The sequence below is a fragment of the Lontra canadensis genome, unplaced genomic scaffold (genome assembly GCF_010015895.1).
Source record: "Lontra canadensis isolate GAN:19392208 unplaced genomic scaffold, GSC_riverotter_1.0 scaffold7, whole genome shotgun sequence".
Taxonomy (NCBI): Eukaryota; Metazoa; Chordata; class Mammalia; order Carnivora; family Mustelidae; genus Lontra; species Lontra canadensis.
The window spans coordinates 32938181-32959413 of NW_022631001.1; the positions used below are offsets into that span (position 1 = coordinate 32938181).

At 37.5% G+C, this 21233-nt stretch overlaps 1 protein-coding gene across 2 annotated transcripts in view; it reads right to left on the reverse strand.

Moving 5' to 3' along the window:
* The window catches only part of SBF2 (SET binding factor 2), a 485581-nt gene that overhangs the window by 36997 nt on the left and 427351 nt on the right, over nucleotides 1-21233 (reverse strand). The window contains exons 22-29 of one of the 2 annotated variants that reach the window (XM_032853454.1): nucleotides 19828-20023; nucleotides 16934-17061; nucleotides 15273-15448; nucleotides 13188-13333; nucleotides 10840-11038; nucleotides 6995-7191; nucleotides 4665-4805; nucleotides 3693-3788 (exon numbers count right to left, since the gene is read on the reverse strand). In XM_032853454.1, the coding sequence (XP_032709345.1) occupies nucleotides 3693-3788; nucleotides 4665-4805; nucleotides 6995-7191; nucleotides 10840-11038; nucleotides 13188-13333; nucleotides 15273-15448; nucleotides 16934-17061; nucleotides 19828-20023 (1279 nt within the window). The remainder of the gene's footprint in view (nucleotides 1-3692; nucleotides 3789-4664; nucleotides 4806-6994; nucleotides 7192-10839; nucleotides 11039-13187; nucleotides 13334-15272; nucleotides 15449-16933; nucleotides 17062-19827; nucleotides 20024-21233) is intronic. The other variant, XM_032853455.1, reaches the window with a different exon arrangement.

The following is a 21233-nucleotide window of genomic DNA, read 5'->3' on the forward strand; positions in this document are numbered from 1 at the left end:
ATGAAGAGACTATCACTGAGCGTAGGTACAAGGAAATGAACTATTTACAGGTTGTGCAAGTGTCTACACCTCATCTTGCCCTGGCCCATCTGAGTGTGTGTCTGCCTGTCATGGTCATGTTAACAGGGAATCTTCTAAGACTCCCAAACTTGCTTGCCCCAGGCCATTCCTGCTACTCTGTGTGAGGCGGAATGATACTGTTGGAAGAGACAAAGGAAGCAGCTCTAGGGATCAGAGAAGAAGTTGAAGGTGCCAGGAAACAACACTATCTTATGTTCCAGTTAACCACTGGGACCCTGGAAGATTTGGGAGGCTTTGGGAGAAAAGAATGAAGAGATGGAATAAAAATATAAGATTTGCATTTCTGGATCCTAGTTTAAGATGCCAGAATGATGGGCAAAAAAACTGTCGTAAGGGAACACACTAAGTTCACAGTAATTTTCAGAAGAAAATAATTTCAAATTATTACACAAGAACCAGTTAAGGGTGTCAGAAATAATATTATGGCCTCACTATGCATAGAATGGGTCAGAAACAAATGAAAGAGGAGATTTTGACCCTAAGAGGTAAAGACAGCCTTTTAGGTACCTTTGAGAATAGTGAAGAATGAACTCATGACTAGACTACAACCGTAAATGGGGATCCCCCTGCATAAAAAAAGCTGAGTCTGAGGCCAACATTAAAAAAGAGAAGATAATGTAGGTGAAACTTGGTGAATATCCATGAGCCTTAGGTACTAAGATAGAAGAGATAATTTTGTACCTGAAATTTATATTACAAGTCATCTGGCCAAGTGGAGCAACAAATAATGTGTTCTTGATGAAGTTTACAAAGGCAAAACTCAAGGGCAGAGTGTGGAATAACTGCTGACATGCCTTGCTGACAATATAAACTTTCAGATGGTAAACAGAACAATAGGGGGAACTGCAACCTTGAGCCAAATTCTGACAGGAGCTCTTGGCAACAGAAATAGCAGGCAGGAAACTTAGGAGAGAGTCACTGTACTATTTTTTAGTTCAAATTCGAAATGGTAAGAGTGAAGTATGTATCTTAAACTTTAAAACAGTGGTATTTTAAAAATTCAGAAGAAAGCTTTTTATGACTGTTATGGGTTAAACTATATGCCTCTGCTCCAACTCCTATGTTGAAGTCCTAACCCCCAGTACCTCAGAATGTTATCTTATTTAGAAATAGGGTTATTGCAGATATAATCAGTTAAGATGAGGTCATATTGGAGGGGGGTGGGCCCCTGATTTATATGATTGGTGTCCTTATAAAAAGGGAAAATTTGGAGACAGACACCAGGGAGAACATCATATAAAGATGAAGGCAGATATCTGGGTGACACTTCTACAACCCAAGGAATGCCAAAGATGGCTAGCAAACCACCAGAAGCTAGCGGAGAGGCATGGAACAGATTCTGCCTCATGGCCCTCAGAAGGAACCAATCCTGAAAACAGCTTGACTTTGAGCTTCTAGCCTCCAGAAAACTGTCAGACAATCATTGTTTAAGACAATCAGTTTGTGGCACTTTGTTACAGTAGCCCTAGCGAACTAATATAGTGAATTTCAGGCCTGAAACACTAATTCAGAAAATGACTGAAGAAGGCTGAAAGCTATTAGGAAATCCTGCATTTGCATGATGTTCTGATGAGGTAGAAAAAAAAAAAGTATATGACTGCCAGGAGATGTGCATAGTAATCTTGGTCTTCATAAAGGGAAAAAGTGATTTTTGTGAAATAGAAACTTCCTTTATGTTGATTCTGAACCAAATTATAGAATGGATTGCTAATGGATAATTTATGATTACTTAGGAAAAAGCACTAATCCCTATAATGAGTCATGGTAAACTAACCATATAATCTTTTGTGATATAGTTAACAGTTGAGAAAAGTGGAAAATATAGAATTAAAAAGATTGACAGAGATTTAGAAATATGGGTCAGGAGGGTTTAAGTAGGACTTTTAACTAGTATATATTAAAGACAATCTCTTTCTTCAGGGAGGCTTCTAAATTATTTTGATGAAGACTTCTGCCCTTAGGTCTGGGTTTTTCAATATTTTTTAAACAACAAATTACACCACAACAGAGATCAAACTGATGCATGATAAGAGACTAATATACAGGTAGACAAAATCAGGATCCAGAGTCTAAAATAATAGCCCATATAAAAAAAGATGGAATTTTGTAGGTACAGTCCATAGTATATTTAGGTTCAAAAATCAACCCTCAAGGCTAGTACTATATACTGTTAAGAACAATAGCACAGGCTAGGGAAGGGACTCACTTCTCTAATCACGTACCAGAAGTGGGCCCCTATAGACTGCAAAAGAGAGGGCTGATCTTACTATACTTCCCTCCTGGTCTACATGTAGAGCCCTGGTTTAATGGAGGGAGAGCTGGGTGCCAAGACTGTTTCTTTGTCTGACATACTAAAAATTGCTACATAAGAATGGTGGCACTTACGTTGAGGTGGGAAAATTTCTCAAACGAGAGTGAAGGCAGTGCATATCGTTATGTACTAGATACTCAGTGAATATTTTTTGAATAGAAAAAAAAGAACAGCAGCACACAGGAAGATATTTCAAGTGATATTAATGTCAATATGGGTCAACCTAGTGATGGGGCCATCCTCATACCTAACGTAATATGAGGCTGCAGGAGTTCAAATCAATGGAGCTCACTGGGTGACAAAGATGGTGAAAAGAAGGCAAACATTCGAACTGGGGGTATTTGGAGTTAAAGTTCTCAGAGCGAAAAGATGATACCAGCTTTTAAATCCAAGGGGCTGTGGTGTGGAGATTAAGATTTAGAATTTTCTAACTTTAGTGGGCACAGAGCTAGGGCCAATATGTAAAAGTTACATAGTGGCAGATTTTTAGATCAATATGAGAAGGAACTTTCTAACAATATACAGAGTTGCTTACAAATGCAAGGGACTACTTTTAGGAAGAAATGAGTTTCCCATTACTGATGATGTTCAAGTAACTTGGATCATTCACTTGGTACATTTTCAAGGGGATTCAGCACTGCATGGGAGTGAGAAGAAAAGCCCAAGATTCTGTGAATCCAGTGGGAAGTAGATTTTTACAATCAAGATACTTGCTTTGGAATTTCCTCTGAAAAGTAAAAGAATCTCACATAATCTCCAGAGACCAAAGTGGACCACCTCTGGAGTTAAAAGAGCAAATACAGGCCTTTCTCTACTTCCTTATGCCAACAGTGAAAGCCCGGAGGAAGAAAAGAGTAACCTGAATATCATTCTCTCTTGTTCCCTAACCTAGTATTTCAGAGAACAGGAGTAAAAATTACAGGCACAGGGGAGGCACAACTCTCTGGGTCTCGTATTACTTCTCTCTAGCTGCTTCTGCTCCGTGATCAACTTTTCTACCCTGCAAACCTGAAGCACTGTAGGTATTTGCAGGGCTGACCATTTAGACACATTCCCCTTATGTTCTGTGATTTCCAAACTCATCAATACCTAAGATTTCAGCAATTATTATGCCTGTTGTTCCAGGAGGCTAAACTCATCAGTCAGTGACACCAGTAACAAACTCGCTAATTTATTTAGAAAAGGGTAATTAAGAACAATCGGAACCATAATTAGTTGATTTCAAATATGACTATCTAGAGTAAATTTTTTTAATCTTAAGGTCGTATCAGTGCTGAGTTATAAAATCAATCTTACTAACCTCCTCGAGCAAAGCTATTGGATGGGTTTACATCCAAATGTCCTGGCACTACCTGCTTAAGCACAGTGGACATTCTTGAAGTCCTCCTTTCAGTCCCTGAAAGTCAGCCAAAAAGAAGAACAAAGACCATGTCGTTCAGGTTAACATTACTCAAATGACAAAGAGTTATCTTCATGTGCAGCATGTCTAATTGCTGCCAAACCCTGTACTTTTTAAGTGCCCACCGCTTTAATAGCGATAACAAGGCACTGTCACTATTTCCTCAGAGATACACACATTTGCAAGATTGTAGAGAGTTAGGTTTGGCAAGTGCAATCAGAGAATTTAATGATAAATGAAGCAAGGCATGCATGGTGTTACTTTACAAGAAAAGCCACTTTCTGCTTATGTTGAACTAATTCAAATAGCTGATTAAGCCAAGGAGACCAACTTTTCAAGTCACATGCTCCTGTGTCTAACACATTAGGGTTACCTCTACATGAACCCTTTGGGGTTCCATCACATGATAACTGAAACAGAATATTAGTACAAGTCTTAATGGTTTCATCCAAATCTAGTGAAAACAAACTGTACTACAAATCATAAAAGGCTGCAGAAATTTCAGGAATTTCAAACTTATACATGGCGATTTACTACACACACATTTCATAATCGGGTGTTCAACTTAAACATTCAACTTTGTAATAATATGTTAAAGTCTATGTAAAACAGATTCTAGGAAAAAAGATGACTTTATGTTCCCCACTCCTATTATTCTTTTAAAAAGGAAAAAACTGAACCCCCACATTTTGTTACTAGACATTAACAGTGGCATGCTGATTTTTAAGTAAAAGGAGCTAAAGTTATAGCCCCACAGGGCAAAGCTTTAAGGGGTCTTACAGAAGGAACAGTATAAATAACTAAAGAGACTAACCCTGGGAATGAATCTGACTTCTCGTGGCTGTCAAGAAGAAAAATATTATCAGATCTTACCTGGAGACAGAGCAAGTGCTGGCCTGACAGTAAGGGTGTTATTGCCACTGAGTTTCTGATGGACAGAAACTGCATTCAGTAAGGCTTGCAGGTATTTTTCTTGTTCTATGCTACTGGAAGATTCTAAGGAGGAGGTAGGAGCTGTAAAAGAATAAGCGAATAGAACAGTCTCTAAATTAATAAAAGAGATATTTACTGATGTATCTTATTCTTTTTGTATATAATCTTCAAGTTACCACACCCAAATACAGAAACCAGACCCACTTTAAGCTGTAAACTATTAGATGGCTCTTATCCTTTAATATTGGTTTCACCACACCTCTTTCTTGGTTGCCTCATCATCCTCCCAGAAAGAGCCCAGGTCTGGAAAACCAGCACAGGGCTGTCCTTCGAAGCATAGGTGTAGCTTCTCATTATACAAGCAACTTAGAATGAAGAGTCACAAAAGGCAACATCTGCTTGATGATGTCCCCTAAATTATGCTGTCCATGCTACTGTCTGGGACCAGAGGATGGAGTGGGTTCCTTTGGCAACCTGGAATGGGCAGAGGTGAGAATTCCCACACTGGTAGCTTTCTTCTAATTCTGCCACACAGGTCTAACGTGGCACACAAACTTGTGGGGGTTTGTTGCAGGAAGAGTAGAGGAAGATGGGGAGAAGGCAGCAACAGCTACTGCCAGATTCCCTGGTCTTTCTAAGAGAGGGGCAGAGGATATGCACAGAGGGAAACAAATGTGAGAGCAATTCTGAGCAATTCTCAGACTCAGTAGTCTGAGTCTGGTTTGTGTGGAGCAAAGAATCATTGAAATTGGCCTGGGCACTTTAAAGAGGCAGCATTCTGGACTCATTGGAAGGACAAGAGATATTAACAAATTTTTTACATCTTGAATTTAAAAAGTTAGCAAATTATACTTTATGAACTTTTAAGATGCCATGATTGTATTTTATAAACTCTAAGATGTCATCAATTATAAGATCTAATTATTTTATGTACTAAGAATTAAAAACTCTTCCATTTAAACTATGACAATTCTTTCTGATCACATAAATTTTAAGATGCATCCCAATTTCAAAGATATTAAAATGCAGGCATATGTGTGAACTCAAAAATATGAAATGTTTTTATTTATTTTGTTTATTTTTTAAAATTATTTTTATTAACATATAATGTATTATTTGCCCCAGGGGTACAGGTCTGTGTGAAATGTTTTTATATTATATTAAAACAATCAGAAACCAGTGGAATAAAATAATTTCAATTTTTTCCAATGAAAAGCTCAGTGATATATTTATCAGGGCTCCTGAAATGACTCCCTCACTTTATGTAAGTTCCATATGCCATGTTCTATTATATCTACTTTGTGGCTTGGGAGGATTCCCCAGTGTCAAAATAGTTCAAAGCCAATTGCCTTTAATTATACCAATGCTGAGACTCTAAGACAGGTTGGATAATAATGACAATGATGCTGCTGATGTATTGTGTGTGTGGTACCCTTAGTCAAGTGAATAGTCAAGGACACACTGGTCAACTTTTAGGAGAAAAGGAGGAAAATGGATGAGAATAAAAAAAAGATATCAAAAGCACATAGTTTTACCTACTGAACCACAGAACTTGACTTACCTCATTTCCAAAGGGTTAAGAACACAGCCAAACCTAAATTGGATCTGATATCTTGGTGGTCTATTGTTTAATTTTACTGAGCATCTACTATAAGCTAGAAATTATGAGAAAGGTCAGCAAAATACAGCTCCTGACCGACTTCAAGACCTCAAACACAGTGCTTAAAAATATCCTCAGAATAAAAGGACAGCAGTACTGCCTGCTTTCTTAAGCTGGTGTCCCTCTAGCTTCCAAAAATATCGTTTGCTTGAGAGCTTCTTTAAAGGCAGCATTTTGGTCAGTAGTTTGCTAACTTGTTTGTGTGTGTGCATGTGATTTATAGGAATGAGATAAAATATCTCAAATTACGTGGGACAGAGGATCCCTACTTGCTTCGAAAGCTGTTAAGTATTCTTGGATGCTTCCCAGAAGGAAAGAGAAGGATCAGCATAATCTAGTTTTCATCTGTGGATACTTTGGTTTGCTGGAATGAAAACAGCCTAGAACCACAGACTTTATTATGATACAGACAGACATATTAAGCAAAATGTCAAATTCAAGGTGTAACCCCACATTGTCAAGTAGTACATGTTTTATATTGCATTGCAGAAAGCCTGTGAGAGAAGGCTCAATATAAGGGCACGGTTGGCACTCCAAGATATTACCTGCTTTATTTTTAGGAATTCTCTGAAGTAAAATGATCATAACTGTGCTATGGAGAGATGCTTACCTGCCTGAGGGGAGTTCTGAGATTTGAAAAGACCAACTACTCCCTTCCCATGGAATCCTCCAGATCGGAGAAGCAGGGTACTACTTCTTGAGTTCTTCCAACATACAACAGGCAGGCGATTGTGTCGATAGCAGCGGGCGACTCTTGGTAAACTACTGTCTTGTACAGCTTGAGGTACAACTAAAAGGCCAGGATAGCTTCAGGGACATAGAAAGGAGAAAGCGAATGATTTGGGTTGCAAGGGGGCGGTGGGGAGGAAGAATGGGAAAGAAATGGGGGGAAAGAGAGAGAGAATATGAGAACATGAACATCATCATATCCTGTAATTTTCTAAGGCTCAGAAATACACTGGTTGAGGGGTAAGGTATTTTTTATTTTTTAATTTATTTTAATTAATTTATTCTTTGGGGGGTAAGATATTTTTTAAACATGGAACTTAGTTTCAGCTCAGTTCTTCAGGGGTTGAGAAGAAACAGCCAAGATGGTGAAAACAATTAAATAAATCCATTAATCTGTAGTCTTTTTTGAAATAAGCCCCCTTTAGTAATAACTGCAGACTCATGTATAATAACCTAAACTTAGAAAATAAAAATGCTATGTAGCATTACTAAAAAGGCCTCTGTTAAACTGATGATTCTCTTTGCCTTATACACTACTTTCTGTCAACTTGAAATAAAGATTGTAAGATTACTGGATTGATACCAACTTTATGAGGATGACAAGTCAAATTGTCAACTCATTAGTCTGCTGAAATGACAACTGAGCATAGAGTACACTAATATTAGCCTGCCTGACATGTTGAAAGAACTAAAAATCAAAACCAAATGATTTCTGGTATGAGAACAGTATGTTCAAATGTCAAAATAAGTTTAAATATTAACACTACATGTTGATAATTTTTTTTAAAAGATTAGCTCATAAAGTTATAGGATATGACGCTGGGGAAATACAAAACAGACAGGAGTACTTTGTTTTTATAGACTAGGAAACGCAAGAAGATAGGCAGGTTTCAGAGTCACTTCCTTTAGTTTATTTAGAAATATTATACTAAAGAGATTTCATATTAGTAACCTCCCAACCTCTAATCCCATATATTTACATGTGAGTACATTTCCTGTTCTTCCTCTTTTTCTTTCTTTTTTTTTTTTTTTAAATGTAGGCTCCATGCCTTGAGTGGAGACCAGTGTGGAACTCGAACTCATGACCCTGAGATCAAGACTTGAGCTGAGATCAAGAGGTGGATGCTCAAACCACTGAGCTATGCAGGCGCTCCAAGCTAACTTACTCTTAATCCCTATCACCTATTTCATCCATCTCTCCATCTACCTTCCTCTGGTAACAATCTGTCCGTTCTTTATAGTTAAGAGTCTGGTTTTTTGGTTTGTTTCTCTCCTTTTTTTTCCTTTGTTCATTTGTTTTGTTTCTTAAATTCCACATATGAGTGAAATCATATGGTATTTGTCTTTCTCTGACTGACTTATTTTCCTTCGCATTACACTCTCTAGCTTCATCCACCTTACACTCTAGATCCATCTATGTTGTTGCAACTGGCAAGATTTCGTTCCATTTTATGGCTGCATAATATTCCATTATATATATTTTATATATATATACTTAAACACACACACACCACATCTTCTTTATCCATTCATTAGGTTATTTTCATACTTTTGTTAATGTAAATAATGCTGCTATAAACACAGGGATGCATATATTCTTTTGAATTACTATTTTCCTATTCTTTGGGTATATATCCAATAGTGTGATTATTGGATCAGAGGGTGTTTTTAACTTTTTGAGGAGTCTCCATACTGTTTTCCAGAGTGGCTGCATCAGTTTGCACTCCCACCAACAGTGACTGAGGGTTCCTTTTTTCCCACATTCTCACCTATATTTTTTCTTGTGTTTTTGACTTTAGCCATTCTGACAGGTATGAGGTGATATATCATTGTGTTTTTCTTTTTAATTTTCTTTTTAATTTTTATTTATTTTTTAAGTTAACATTTCTAAAAAAAATATTGTATTTGTTTATTTGACAGCACAAACAAGGGGAGCAGGAAAGGGATAAGCAAGCATCCTGCCAATCAGGGAGCCAGAGGAAGGGCTCACTATCAAGACTCTGGGATCTTGACCTTAGCCTAAGGCAGAAGTTTAACTGACTTACCCACACAGGTGCCCTAAAGACATTTTTTTTTTTTAATGCCATAGTTAAACACAGAAAGCAGTACAATTGGGCAAAATTTGTGTTAAAAAAATAATCCCATCCCTTTGGACCAACCCTTCGTATATAGGCATGTACATAGACTGACAAAGAAAGTTTACATTTCTGAATAAAGATGCAAAGTATGCAAAAAACATTAACACTGATGCAAAAAATAAAAAGAAAAGAGAACCAAGGTAGAGGAAGGTATTTAAGCTCTCCTGGACCCACCGCGGCCTGGACCAGGAGGATCCCAGGGCTGCCTGGAGCGGGACAGTGTTCCCCCACGGCCCAGAAAGAGCACCGCTGCCACCGCCCCAAGCCTGGCCAGCCCTGCGGAGAAGAAGGTCCCTGCGGGGGTGGGGCAAGGCCACTGAGTCAGGCTGGGCTGCGGCCGCTAACAGGGAGGCCGCCTCGGATGCCTTCTGAACGTATCACTGTGGTTTTGATTTACATTTCCCTAATGATGACTGATGTTGCGCATCTTTTCATGTGTCTGGTGGGCAGGTATTTGTAAATTTAAACTGTCATTTAAAATAAGAGATCTATAGCTTCTAAAAAAAGAGAGAGAGAGAGAAAGAGAGAGAGATCTAAGACTCTCCAGGATCAGAGGAGTTGAAACAAATAGTAACATTAAACCAACTTTCTAAAATATGTACAAGGCTTGCAATATACAAAGTACTCTCATAGCATTATTCTATTCAATCAAACTGGGAATTTATGAATGCAAAGGAAACAACTTACCCGGAGATGAAAATGATTAAACTTGTGGATGGTAGAAATGTAGTTTTAATAAATATAAATATAAAGCATGGAACAGAACTTAACTGACACAGGAAACAGTGAGAGATGGCAAGAACAGAAGAAAACATGTTCATTTACATTTTCTAATATCTGTTGAAAATATTCTAATTAGACAGCATAAGAACACCCTGCCTACACTTGGGTCAACAAATACAGTATGTGCCAAAACAGGCCCCACCCATTCATTTACTTCCCATCTATGGCTGCTTTTGTGGCAGAGTAGGGGCAATGAGACCATATGGTCTGCAAAACTGAAAATGTGTACTATCTGGCCCTTTAAAGAGAGGGAAAGTCCTATTTTTATTTCAAGTTCATTTATCTTCAGGCATGGTAGAAAAGATGCAAACGCAAGGAGAAAGACAAACAAAATCATAAAGGGAACAAAAACTTTTACCTTTCACCTTTCGCTCTAATCTAGGCACTATTCATCAATGTAATTGTACTTCTGAGAATGCCAAGGAGATGCTTGCTCATGCTGTTAAAAAGTGTCCCTTAAAGGGGCGCCTGGGTGGCTCAGTGGGTTAAGCCGCTGCCTTCGGCTCAGGTCATGATCCCAGGATCCTGGGATCGAGCCCCGCATCGGGCTCTCTGCACAGCGGGGAGCCTGCTTCCCTTCCTCTCTCTGCCTGCCTCTCTGCCTACTTGTGAACTCTGCCTGTCAAATAAATAAATAAAATCTTAAAAAAAAAAAAAAAGTGTCCCTTAAACACACATACCCCTGGAGATCTTGCTCCTGATTTTCTGATATTTTTCTCTCTCTGGGTTATGGTGACAAATAGCCCATTCAAGACAAAATAGAAGAAAGAAAAGGTGTCTTTTTGGAGCCCACTAACAGACTTACCTCCGGCAGAGTGAATACATCCTGTTGGAGGCAGTGATTCGAAAATACTCTGGTTTTGAGCGAGAAGAGCTGCCACTTATGGTTCCCAGACCTAAACGCTGATAGTCTCTGAAACATGCTTTTTCCACTAACTGTTCCATTGTAGACTTCTCTGATGCCTTCAGAGTGGTACTTGTGGGGAGTTCACTATCATCTGAAACTGTGAAGGCAGAAACAGATTTTGAACAAGTGATATGGCTCAAAGTAGAGGATTAGAAGCTTCCTTTTGAAGAGGATTCTTAAACCAAGAGAGGTTTGTATTAGGGCTACAGGCACTATGTATATCATAAATTAAATCCAGTTAATTCTTTGAAGAATCATTATGTTCAAACATAACTTAAAACAGTAATGGACAGTCAGGAAATAAAATATCAGGAGCTCAAAATGTCTGGGAAAATTAACTCAAAATGCCAGGGGCATGCCTGGCTGGTTCAGCTGGAAGATGAAGCGACTCTTGATCTTGGGATTGTGGGTTTGAGCCCCACACTGGGTGCAGAGATTACTTAAAGAAACAAATAAATAAACTTATAAAAATGCTAGGGCAATTAACTCAAAATTTCTAAAAATAATACAATTTTGAATTCATTAGCCATATTTTTCTGTTTCAATAAGGCTTGCTTATTAATGCCAAAATATAGTGATTTCTATTTAGGACTCTATAAAATAAACACTCAAATTTTGTTAGAGGTTAACCCATAGTAAAATTTATCTTTAATACGATCACTATAAAACTTTATCATCCAGGTTTCAGTTAACTTTTCAGAACATAAACTTTCACTAGAAATTTCTAGACTAGGCAGAAGTTCATTCATGGGAAAAGACCTGTCTTAAAGAGATATCAAGAGGTTATATTTTTTTGGTGGAAAATATTTTTGTCAGAGGATGTGGTATACATGGGAAACTCCCTCATAATTTTGCAATCACAGGTTACAGAATCCCTTAAGATTTTAGATATGGAAGGATTTACCCAATAATCAAGCATTTTAGGGAGGATTTAAGAAAAAACCCCCCAACATTCCTAATTGGTACTGAATGTTGTAACTTCAAAAAAAAAAAAAATCCATGTTAAAAACTGTCCTAATTTACTTTCTTATTTATTTCTACAGTGAGAGAAGTCTAATTAAGGTTTCAGAATTTTTGGATATGTACTTAAAGTTCTAATGTCAAAGGGAATTATATGGCTCTCTTCCATTTAAAAAAAAAAATAAGCCATTTAACAGTTTATCCCTACAAATATAAAAGACTTTGTGTTTTAGTTGCGAACTTCACAATGCAAATACACCATCAGCTATCAGTTTTGAGTTGGCTTTTTCTTTTCAGAGGAGCAAAGAGCATTATATAATTTGGTCTTTTGGTGGAATAAATGTCAAATAATAGTTTTTCGTCCATGATCCAAATTAGAGGAGTCAAATACCCATGGGTAATGTTTTTATGGCTTTCTATGTGACTGTAAGGAGGCCAGGGTTCCAAAAAATGGTCATTCCAGAAATGCAATGGTGGGTCTTTTCATTGCTCTCAGAGTACGTAGGTACACATATTGAAAAGGAGACCTTTAGCCAGTGATCTTTCTAAATATGAGGTTTCTTTCTTTAAAACGTTCTTATTATTACTAGAAGTAGAAGTATTATAGTTACTGGTGATTGACTCTAAGATCCTGAAAAGAAAAAAGGTACAAAGGCATCCTGCTTCCTATTAGCTCAGATTTTTCCCTAGTGTTAATTCCATAAACATACTCCATAGTGGTTTAAGGAACAGAAAACAGTCAATAAGAAATTTTATGACTGGTTTCCTGCCTCTATTTTCCCAACCAAGAGGTATCTCAGCTTCTCCCCTTTTTTTTTCTTACCATCTAAGAATCTCTTCATCTTTGGTCCCTCATTTTGATTCAGAGTACCCACAATGTTCTTACCCCAAACCCAAATCTTTAATTTTGAATATCCATGTCCTTGTTTCCTTATTCTTACTGTGTAACAATAAGGTACAGGGGATTACTTTCTACCTAAATTTCCCATGCACTGGGTTTCTTTCTTTCTCCCTTTGATGAGACCCATGTAACAATGGCCAAACAGCTCTGTGGATTTAGTAAGAGAAAAGCATAATTTAGCAAAATCTTTTCTGAACAATGGAATCTTGGGAAAATAATTTTTCCCCCTATTTTGAGAAGCTGGTAAGTGCCCTCCACTCTTCTTATGAGATCTAGGTTCTTGTGAGTCAAAGTTTAAGGACAACTACATCTGAGATTCTTATTCTTACTCATAAGAAGAAAGAATAAAACCAATTCATGAAGGAAAAAAGGAGTTCTCACATACCTGATATATCATCTTCTTCATTCCATCCAGGACGATTCACTCTCTCTTCTACAATTGTCCCTGTCCTCCTCTTCAATAAATACTGCCGCCCAATTGTCATTTTCCCTGCCCTTTTGGCACCTTTCACAATTGTTTTTGAGAAGGTGCTGTAAGTCATAAAACCAAAGAGACCATCAGTTTAATATGAGGACACCATTTACATTTTTTGACACCTACACAGCTCAACTTACTCCTTTTCTACACCCATAGCTACTAGGATTATCGAGCCCTTCAGTAAGTCTCTCCTTCTTTAGATCATTTTGTATATGGCAGAGACTAATTTCCTATAAAACACTGTTATCATCAGGACAGCTGAAGGCAAAAAGTGCAAGAACCCAGAGTGGCACAGAAGCTACTTATTCCAAATCTAAACTCAGTTGGACTTTTTGGTCAAACATGCCCCTTAACGCACTCTGGTTACCCATGCCACTTCCTCCACCAGCTCCCACAAACTATGCTGGTAGAAGTCCTCCTTCATGGAGGCCTGTCTGCTCCACTCTCTACTAATTCAAACTCTTTCTACTAACTCATAGGCTTTTCTTTGAGATCATGTAAGAATTATATTTAGCACCATGTTTAAGTGTGTATGTGTGGTGTCCTGCCTTCTGACACTGTAAACCTTTACATACTCAAGACAATTCTGAGTTGTTTTAAATCTTAAAATTGCTACATCTATCTTGTAGCTGGATAGATTAAGCTCAATACAGAAAACGTTGATTTTATGTGTGTGTGTATGTGTGTGTGTGTGTATTTCCTCCCATAGTCCATAGATTCTAAACATAAAATGCCATACAAAGCTTCACATCTTCCATAAAGGGTTGGAATAAGAGATGTCACAGGCTCCCCTGTGACTCCATACTGCAAAGACATGATGTCTGGCTCACTGCTATAAATGCCTAGGAAGCTGCTCATGTTTCAGTGTATCATTTCTGGATCTCCAATGGGCCCCTTCACTTACCAGGGAACTGTGGTACAGGTGGTCAGCTATGCAATTTAGTAATGACACACTGTCTGGAACTTCAACTCTTCTATAACCTCCAGCGTACCCCACTTCTAGGCAAAGAAAAGGGCTCTTCTCCAAAGTCTGCAGAGTACTCCCTAGTATGTAATTTGTACTGGCAGATGCCCAAATTCTAAGTGATTAATAATGAATGAACTGAGCTTTTGGCCCCTATATTTTATTACTAATTGAAGATAAATTTTAAGCAATTGTTATTTTGTAATAACCGAAATGTAAAAGTTTCAACATAAATTACTAAAAATTTTCAGAAAACAAGGGGTCCCACAAAGAAATATGACAACTAAATGTAATGTCTGATCCCAGAATGGATCCTGTACTAGGCAGAAAAAAAAAGTAGCTATAAAGGATTATCAGCAATTTGAACAAGGACGCTGGATTAGATAAAAGTTATATACCAATTCAATTTCCTGGTTATATACCATGGTTTGTTCTTAGAAAATACATATCAATATATTTAAGGATAAAGGGGTATTATGTATATAACTCAAATGGTTTAGAAAAAATACATATGTGAGAGAAAATGATAAAAGAAATGGAGCAAAACCTAAACAATTGTTGTATCTAGGTAAATGGTATATAGGAATTCTTTGTGTTATGTTGCAACTTTTCTGTAAATTTGAAACTAAACCAAAACAAAAAGTTACAGAAAAAGAAAAAACAAAGGCTACCCTCTCTACCAGCAAAACTGTCTACTAGGTCTGGATATCAAAGAAAACTGAAGGGCCTGCTCAAAGCCAGTTAGAAAGGAATCAATACAGGAAAAAGGGGGAACAGAGTTTCACATTCAAAAAATTTATCATGAGCAATGGACATATTGGTCAAAACCTCTTATAGCATTTAGTTTTTGAAACTTGCTCCACACATCAGTGCTACTGCTCCATAACTTTCCAAGCTATTTCCAATGGGCTTCACAGGATGGCAAACAAAAACAGCAGTCACGTATACACTGACACAAAGGAGAGGTCACTTCCCCCATTGGGGAGTTATGAAAAGGCTGAAATGAAGAAACTTGACTGTCTTCTTACCGGAAGGATGTGTTCTTTTCCTTCTGTTTGGGCAAAATTATTTGTGGGGTAGTTTGTCCAGCAGCAAAAGCAAAGGTGGTGAAAATGGACTGAGGATAACGGAACTTCATTAGCTGTTTCTTAAAGATCTCTACTACCTCTGGACTCACTTCTTCATCAAATGCTACTTTAATCAACTAGAAAGAAAAGAGAGAAAATACCTCAGAAGGATTAATTAAGGATTTCCAGATAACATCCTCTCAAGTTATTGAAATACCAGAAAGTTAATACTAAATGGCAGAAGTCCAGAGGTTGAGGGGACCTTGGATATCATGTAATATAATTTTTTATTTAAAAAAGGGGCTCAAAAAAATTTTTTTTAAAAAGGGCTCAGAAAGGTATACTTGTCATAGATGGTTCACTGGCAAGGAAAATCATGTATCTTGACGTTGGGTTTCTTTAAGACTACCTTTTCTATGATGGGATAGAGAAATTAACTTACAGTGTCTGAATTAGGAAACATGTCTTTCTTTTTTTTTCAACTATTGGCTCTAGATGGGGAATTTGGCCTAAGGAAGCTTCTTCTTACCCAGAATTACCATAAATCTAGGAAGAAAAAGTCTGCTTGAGTAGAACCTAAGCAATATAGCCAGGGAATATTCCAGTTTAGAGTCCTCTGGCAGGTGGACCAGTGAAGAAATCCCTGGGAGGTCCCTGCCCCCAGGTGATGGGAGTAGGTCTGGAGCCTAGAGATCAGTAGTAGCCTCACATTTCACACAATGAGCACATGGAGGTCCTAGGGGTGGCTGGAAGGAATGCAACAAGAACTGGTGCCCTCAAAAATCTGAGAAGTCAGAGACAAGGCATAAAAATAGGAAGAGCAAAAAAAAAAAAAAAAAAAATAGGAAGAGCAAAATATTACAGACTAAGAACTGTAAAAAGGAAAAACTAAAAGAAGATCGCTCTTCCCATGTCTGCTTTTATCAGTAATTCAACAAGTTCTGATATGTTTAAAGCCCCCTAGGAAAATCCTCTGCTTAATTGAAAGTTATTTAGTTAGTACCAATAGTACTTTAGCCCTGACTATAATTCTTAGAGTTTTATCTCTTCCACAAAAGTGCCATAGGGCATTTCCTTCTGAAACAGGTGCCAAGAGAATTGTTTTCTCTCTAAAGCCTTTATCAAACACAAAGGTATGACTTGGCAGAGAACAAGAGTCAACTGTATGTGTCTGAATTTCTAAGATCACTAAATATTGACAGATAATCTGTTGGTACTCAGTTGGCCAAGGGGTTCAGGAAGTGAGGGATTAAATACAGAATGATTCGGGTTTACTCAGTTAAAGAGTACCCTCTCAGACCCTCTAATCCTCATCCTCTAACGTCTGAGTCCATTACCACAGAAAGTAGCCACATCATTTGTAGAAAACTTTTAAATAGTAGAGAAATGGCTCCCTTTCTTTCTTTTTAAAAAAAATTTTTTTAAAGATTTTATTTATTTGACAGACAGAGATCACACGTAGGCAGAGAGGCAGGCAGAGGGAGGGGGAAAACAGGCTCCCTGCTGAGCAGAAAGCCCCATACAGGGCTAGATCCCAGGACCCTGGGCTCATGACCTGAGCCGAAGGCAGAGGCTTTAACCCATTGAGCCATCCAGGTGCCCCTGGCTCTCTTTCTTAATACCTGAAAAGATGCTGATGTAATCTGTAGTCCCTCTTGCATGTTCTGCTGCAGCTGGTTCTGCATGGTAATCTTCTTCTCCTTGGTGATGGAGGCAATAGGAAAACTCCGCACAATTGTCTGCTCACCAACTACAGGAAAGCAGGACACAGACTCAGCAACAGCACTTTATTGCTTATTTAGAGTCTCTGCTTCTCATTTTATCAGCCTCTGCTAACAAAATGTATCAGGAGAGGCTGATGCCCAGGAATGCAGTGAGAAAATGCCATGATTCTAGAATCATATTCATTGATTTTATTGCATGGCAATTCAATCCTGAGACATGATCCTTTCTTGGAGTGAATGAACCGTCACAGTCTGCTTGCCTTCATTCTTTCTACTTCTCCGAACGGCTATGTGCCACACCAAATCACTGGTTTAAGGTAATCTTAAAGATTTTTAATCTTAAAGGCATCCATGACATTTAATGTAAGTATAAAGCAAAGGAGAAAAGATTTTTAAAATGTGTTTCCATACATGATAAAAGGTGCTGTATCGTGTATTTGTGCCTTCAGAAGATACAGGACTAAGTGTAAGCTGAAGAGTTTTAGAAATTTAAATATTAAAGCAAAGAAGGGAAAATGTAAATAATTATCAACTACTAGAGGTTGTGAAGATGCAAGCCTAGAAAATAAGTAGTACACGCAAAGCCTCACTTGGAAAGTTCAAAGATCCCCCTGGGAGAGGAGAGTCACATGCTGAATATAACATGTCATTAGCTTCTAAGTTTGAAGGAACAGAGATGTAAATATTTCAGAAAGGGAGAAGATTTCTGCGAGCTAGATGGCTAGAGAATGATTCCTGGAAGAAGTGAGAGGGAAGGTGGGATTTGAAGAGAGCGTAGGCTTGGATCTGCAGAGGGGGAGAGGAGGGAAATTCAGGCAGTGGTACAAGTGAAAGACCAGGAACAGCAATGAGCAAGGGGCCTTGGCTAGTAAGGCAGATGGGTGAGAACTGAACTAGATTTATGAGTTCACCCATACATCTACTTATCATCATCAGAATTTCTCATTCCCTGGATCTATCAACTCCTAACCTAGAAAATTCTGATTATCCTCTTATGTTGAGCTCATATCCAGAGGCTAAACTAAATTAGGATGTATACAGAATTTAGTTCTAGGGTGTATCAAACAACCTATACTTATACAACGCAAATAAATTATCAGATTTCTAGGTGTCATTAAAGGAGATATTTTAAATTAGAAATTTAAAAAGAGAAATGAAAGAGGCAATAAGAAGACTTTCTCTGATAAAAATAAGTTCCCTAAAATATAAAATTAACCCCAAAATTGACAGGAAAAAACAAGAACAACTTAAGTGACCAAATATCTTATATATTTATATCCCCAGAATATGTTTGTGGCCACTAAGCTCACAAGCCACAGTACAAAAGAAGTTTTAAGTACTAGATATTTAGTTTCTTTTAAAATTACATTTGCTTTCAAATACAAATATAATTTATATGTGGTGATATGGCAGGAGAGGGCTGAAAAATTTTGCTCCATTTTCTCTCTTTTCTAAATGAATACAACTATGTCCATAGATTCATTTTGTTTACTGAATTTTATGAGATTTTAAAAAATTACATAGTAAGCACTCTTTTATGAATAAGACAATAAACCATCTTGATTCTATCCAACAGAGGAATTACGCAACTGTGAGATTTTAAGGATACTACATTTTATACACCTAAAGTCCACTGTCTAACAAAATGTGCAGCACATATAGTACATCTCATCAAATGTTACTGAATGAAAAATTGCAGATGAGGAAGGAACTTTAGTGACCATTTATCTCAATGGTTCTCAATCCTTACTATGTATCAGAACCACTTCTGGGACTTAAAAATGCACAGATGCCTGGGTCTTTCCATTCCTAGAATCCTATTCCAGGTATTAATTCAACTGTGTGAGGGTTGGGCCCAGATTTATAGGTTTTTTTTAAAGCTCTCCGACAATTCAAATATGTAGTCAAGGCTGAGAACCACCGAATTATCACCAATCAAGCCCAATACCCTAATTTTATAAAAGGGGAAACTAAAACTTGGAGAGAGGTCAGGGGACTTAAGATATCACAATTAGCCAACAGCAGTCTGAATCTGAGCTTCTTATTTGGAGAGCAACAGTTCTAGCCCAAATGTTTTACGCTTTTCCCATCAACCAAAAGAGTTTAGAGATTACAGTGATTTAAAAAAGATAATTCAGACTTGATAGGGCATGCTATTCCTTTCTAATATGGAAGAGTGCACAGAGTAGTAGAGTATGGAAATAGAAGTTGAGGGAGTTTAGTGAATGGAAGTTGTCTGCCAAAAGGGAAATGGGGTTAGTTGAAATGTGACAAGAGGAAGTGGGGTTAGTTAGTGCTGTACAACCCTGTGATGCTTAGCATATCTTTCCACAAAAGGAATCATGTGTCTGGAAGACCTGAACCTTGCAGTTAACTACGAACCTTGCAGTACGACTCAGAAAGGTGGGACAAATCAGCAGGAGACCTCGTTAGCAGCTTTATACAATGAATATCCCTAAGTCACAATATACTGCCTCATGAAATTATGATTGTTTCAGTGAATAAACCTCATAAAATTATGACTGTTTCAGTGAATAAACCTCATGAAATTATGATTGTTTCACTGAATGAACCCTTGATGTACTGTTTAGAAGATACCCTTGGTTCTTTAAATAAGACTTTAAAATCCAAATAATCATTAGCTTTGACAGACAAAGGATTCTAAAAACTACTTGGTGACAAAAAGCTTTCTTTGAATCTGAAATGATCTGCAAATTACTGCATACAAATGGAATCGAAACCTCAAGCAGCACATGGATATCCATATTCTGATGGCATAATATGAGTCATACCTAGCTGATCATGGGGAGTCCCCCTGAAAAGAATTCTATATGTGGTGAGGAACAAGGCTCCTTCTGCTGGGAGGAGCTGAGGGCCTCCAAGAAGGCCTCCAGTAGCTTCTTCTCTTCCATCAGGGTCTAGCAGGACTCGAAGACCTTCACAGACGATTTCTTCTCCTGGCAGGAGAGCAGGCCTAAGAATCTTGGGCTAACAACAGAGAAAGTATTTCAAATACAAATCTTGTGGGGTTTCCAACACTTAGACCAAAGTTATCTTTTCAGTTGCAGATCTAAAAAAACCCAAGTCAGACTGCTTAAGTAGCCAAAATGAGAAAACAGATTAGGGAAGAGGCAGAAATGACGTTTTTGCATCCAAATGTGAAAAGAATCTTTGTTTATTTATTTATTTATTTTTTAGATTCTTTGTTTATTAACAGTAAAATCATTGGAAATTACTAAGATGTTTAAAATATCTATTCAATGGAACATTTTGCAACCATTAAAAAAATGACCTAGATCTGTATGTGTTAACATACAAAGATATCAAGGGTACACTGTCAAGTAAAAAAAGCAAGCTGTAAACCAGTATGTATATTATAATTCCCTCTTTTTGGAAAAAGGAAAAATGGTGAGAATATGGACTAAACTGTTAAAAGTGGTACTATCATGGTTAAAGGCAGAGGTGAGGTGGAGTTGGAAAGACCATGGAGGACTTTTACCTTGTATAATGTGTATTTCTTTAATAGTTTAATTTTATACAAAGAACACTGTTACTTCTATAAGCTTAAAAAACAAATAATTAGAAAAACAGATGCATCTTTGAAAGGATCTGCCCTTCTTGGCCTTTATTGAAGATTAACACAAAAAGTGGCCAAGTAATGAACATTTACACATCTTGGGAAATGCACAACCATATGATACACTCCTCTGGAGATAACAGTGCTAGGGAAAAAAAAAATCACCTCTCCTGAAGATCTAATATGCTTACTTTTTACTAAGCAATAAAAACTATATAAATCAGTACTATTCTTCTTGTTGGCTCTAGGAAGCTCAGAGCTAAATGTAAAGCCAAAGTTATAATGATCTTAAATTTCTCATAGAAATATCTTTCCTATCCATCTGCCTTCTGATTTTTCCTTTGAATTTATTTTTAATAGTTCCGTTATAGAGGTAAGTCCTGACACTAGTCCACAGACTGGTGCCAGACTAGCTGCAAAATAATCATCTGGGAGGCTTGTATTTGAAAGTATAGATTCCCAGACCAAGTCTCAGGGAACTCCAATTCAGGAGGCTGGGGTGGGGTTCAGGACTCTCAATTTTTAATAGACTTCCCAGATTCCCAGATGCTTGTGAAGTATGCTTACAACGTAAACAGATTCAGGAACCTGGTATTTTTATGGTAATTGACTTAAGTCCTT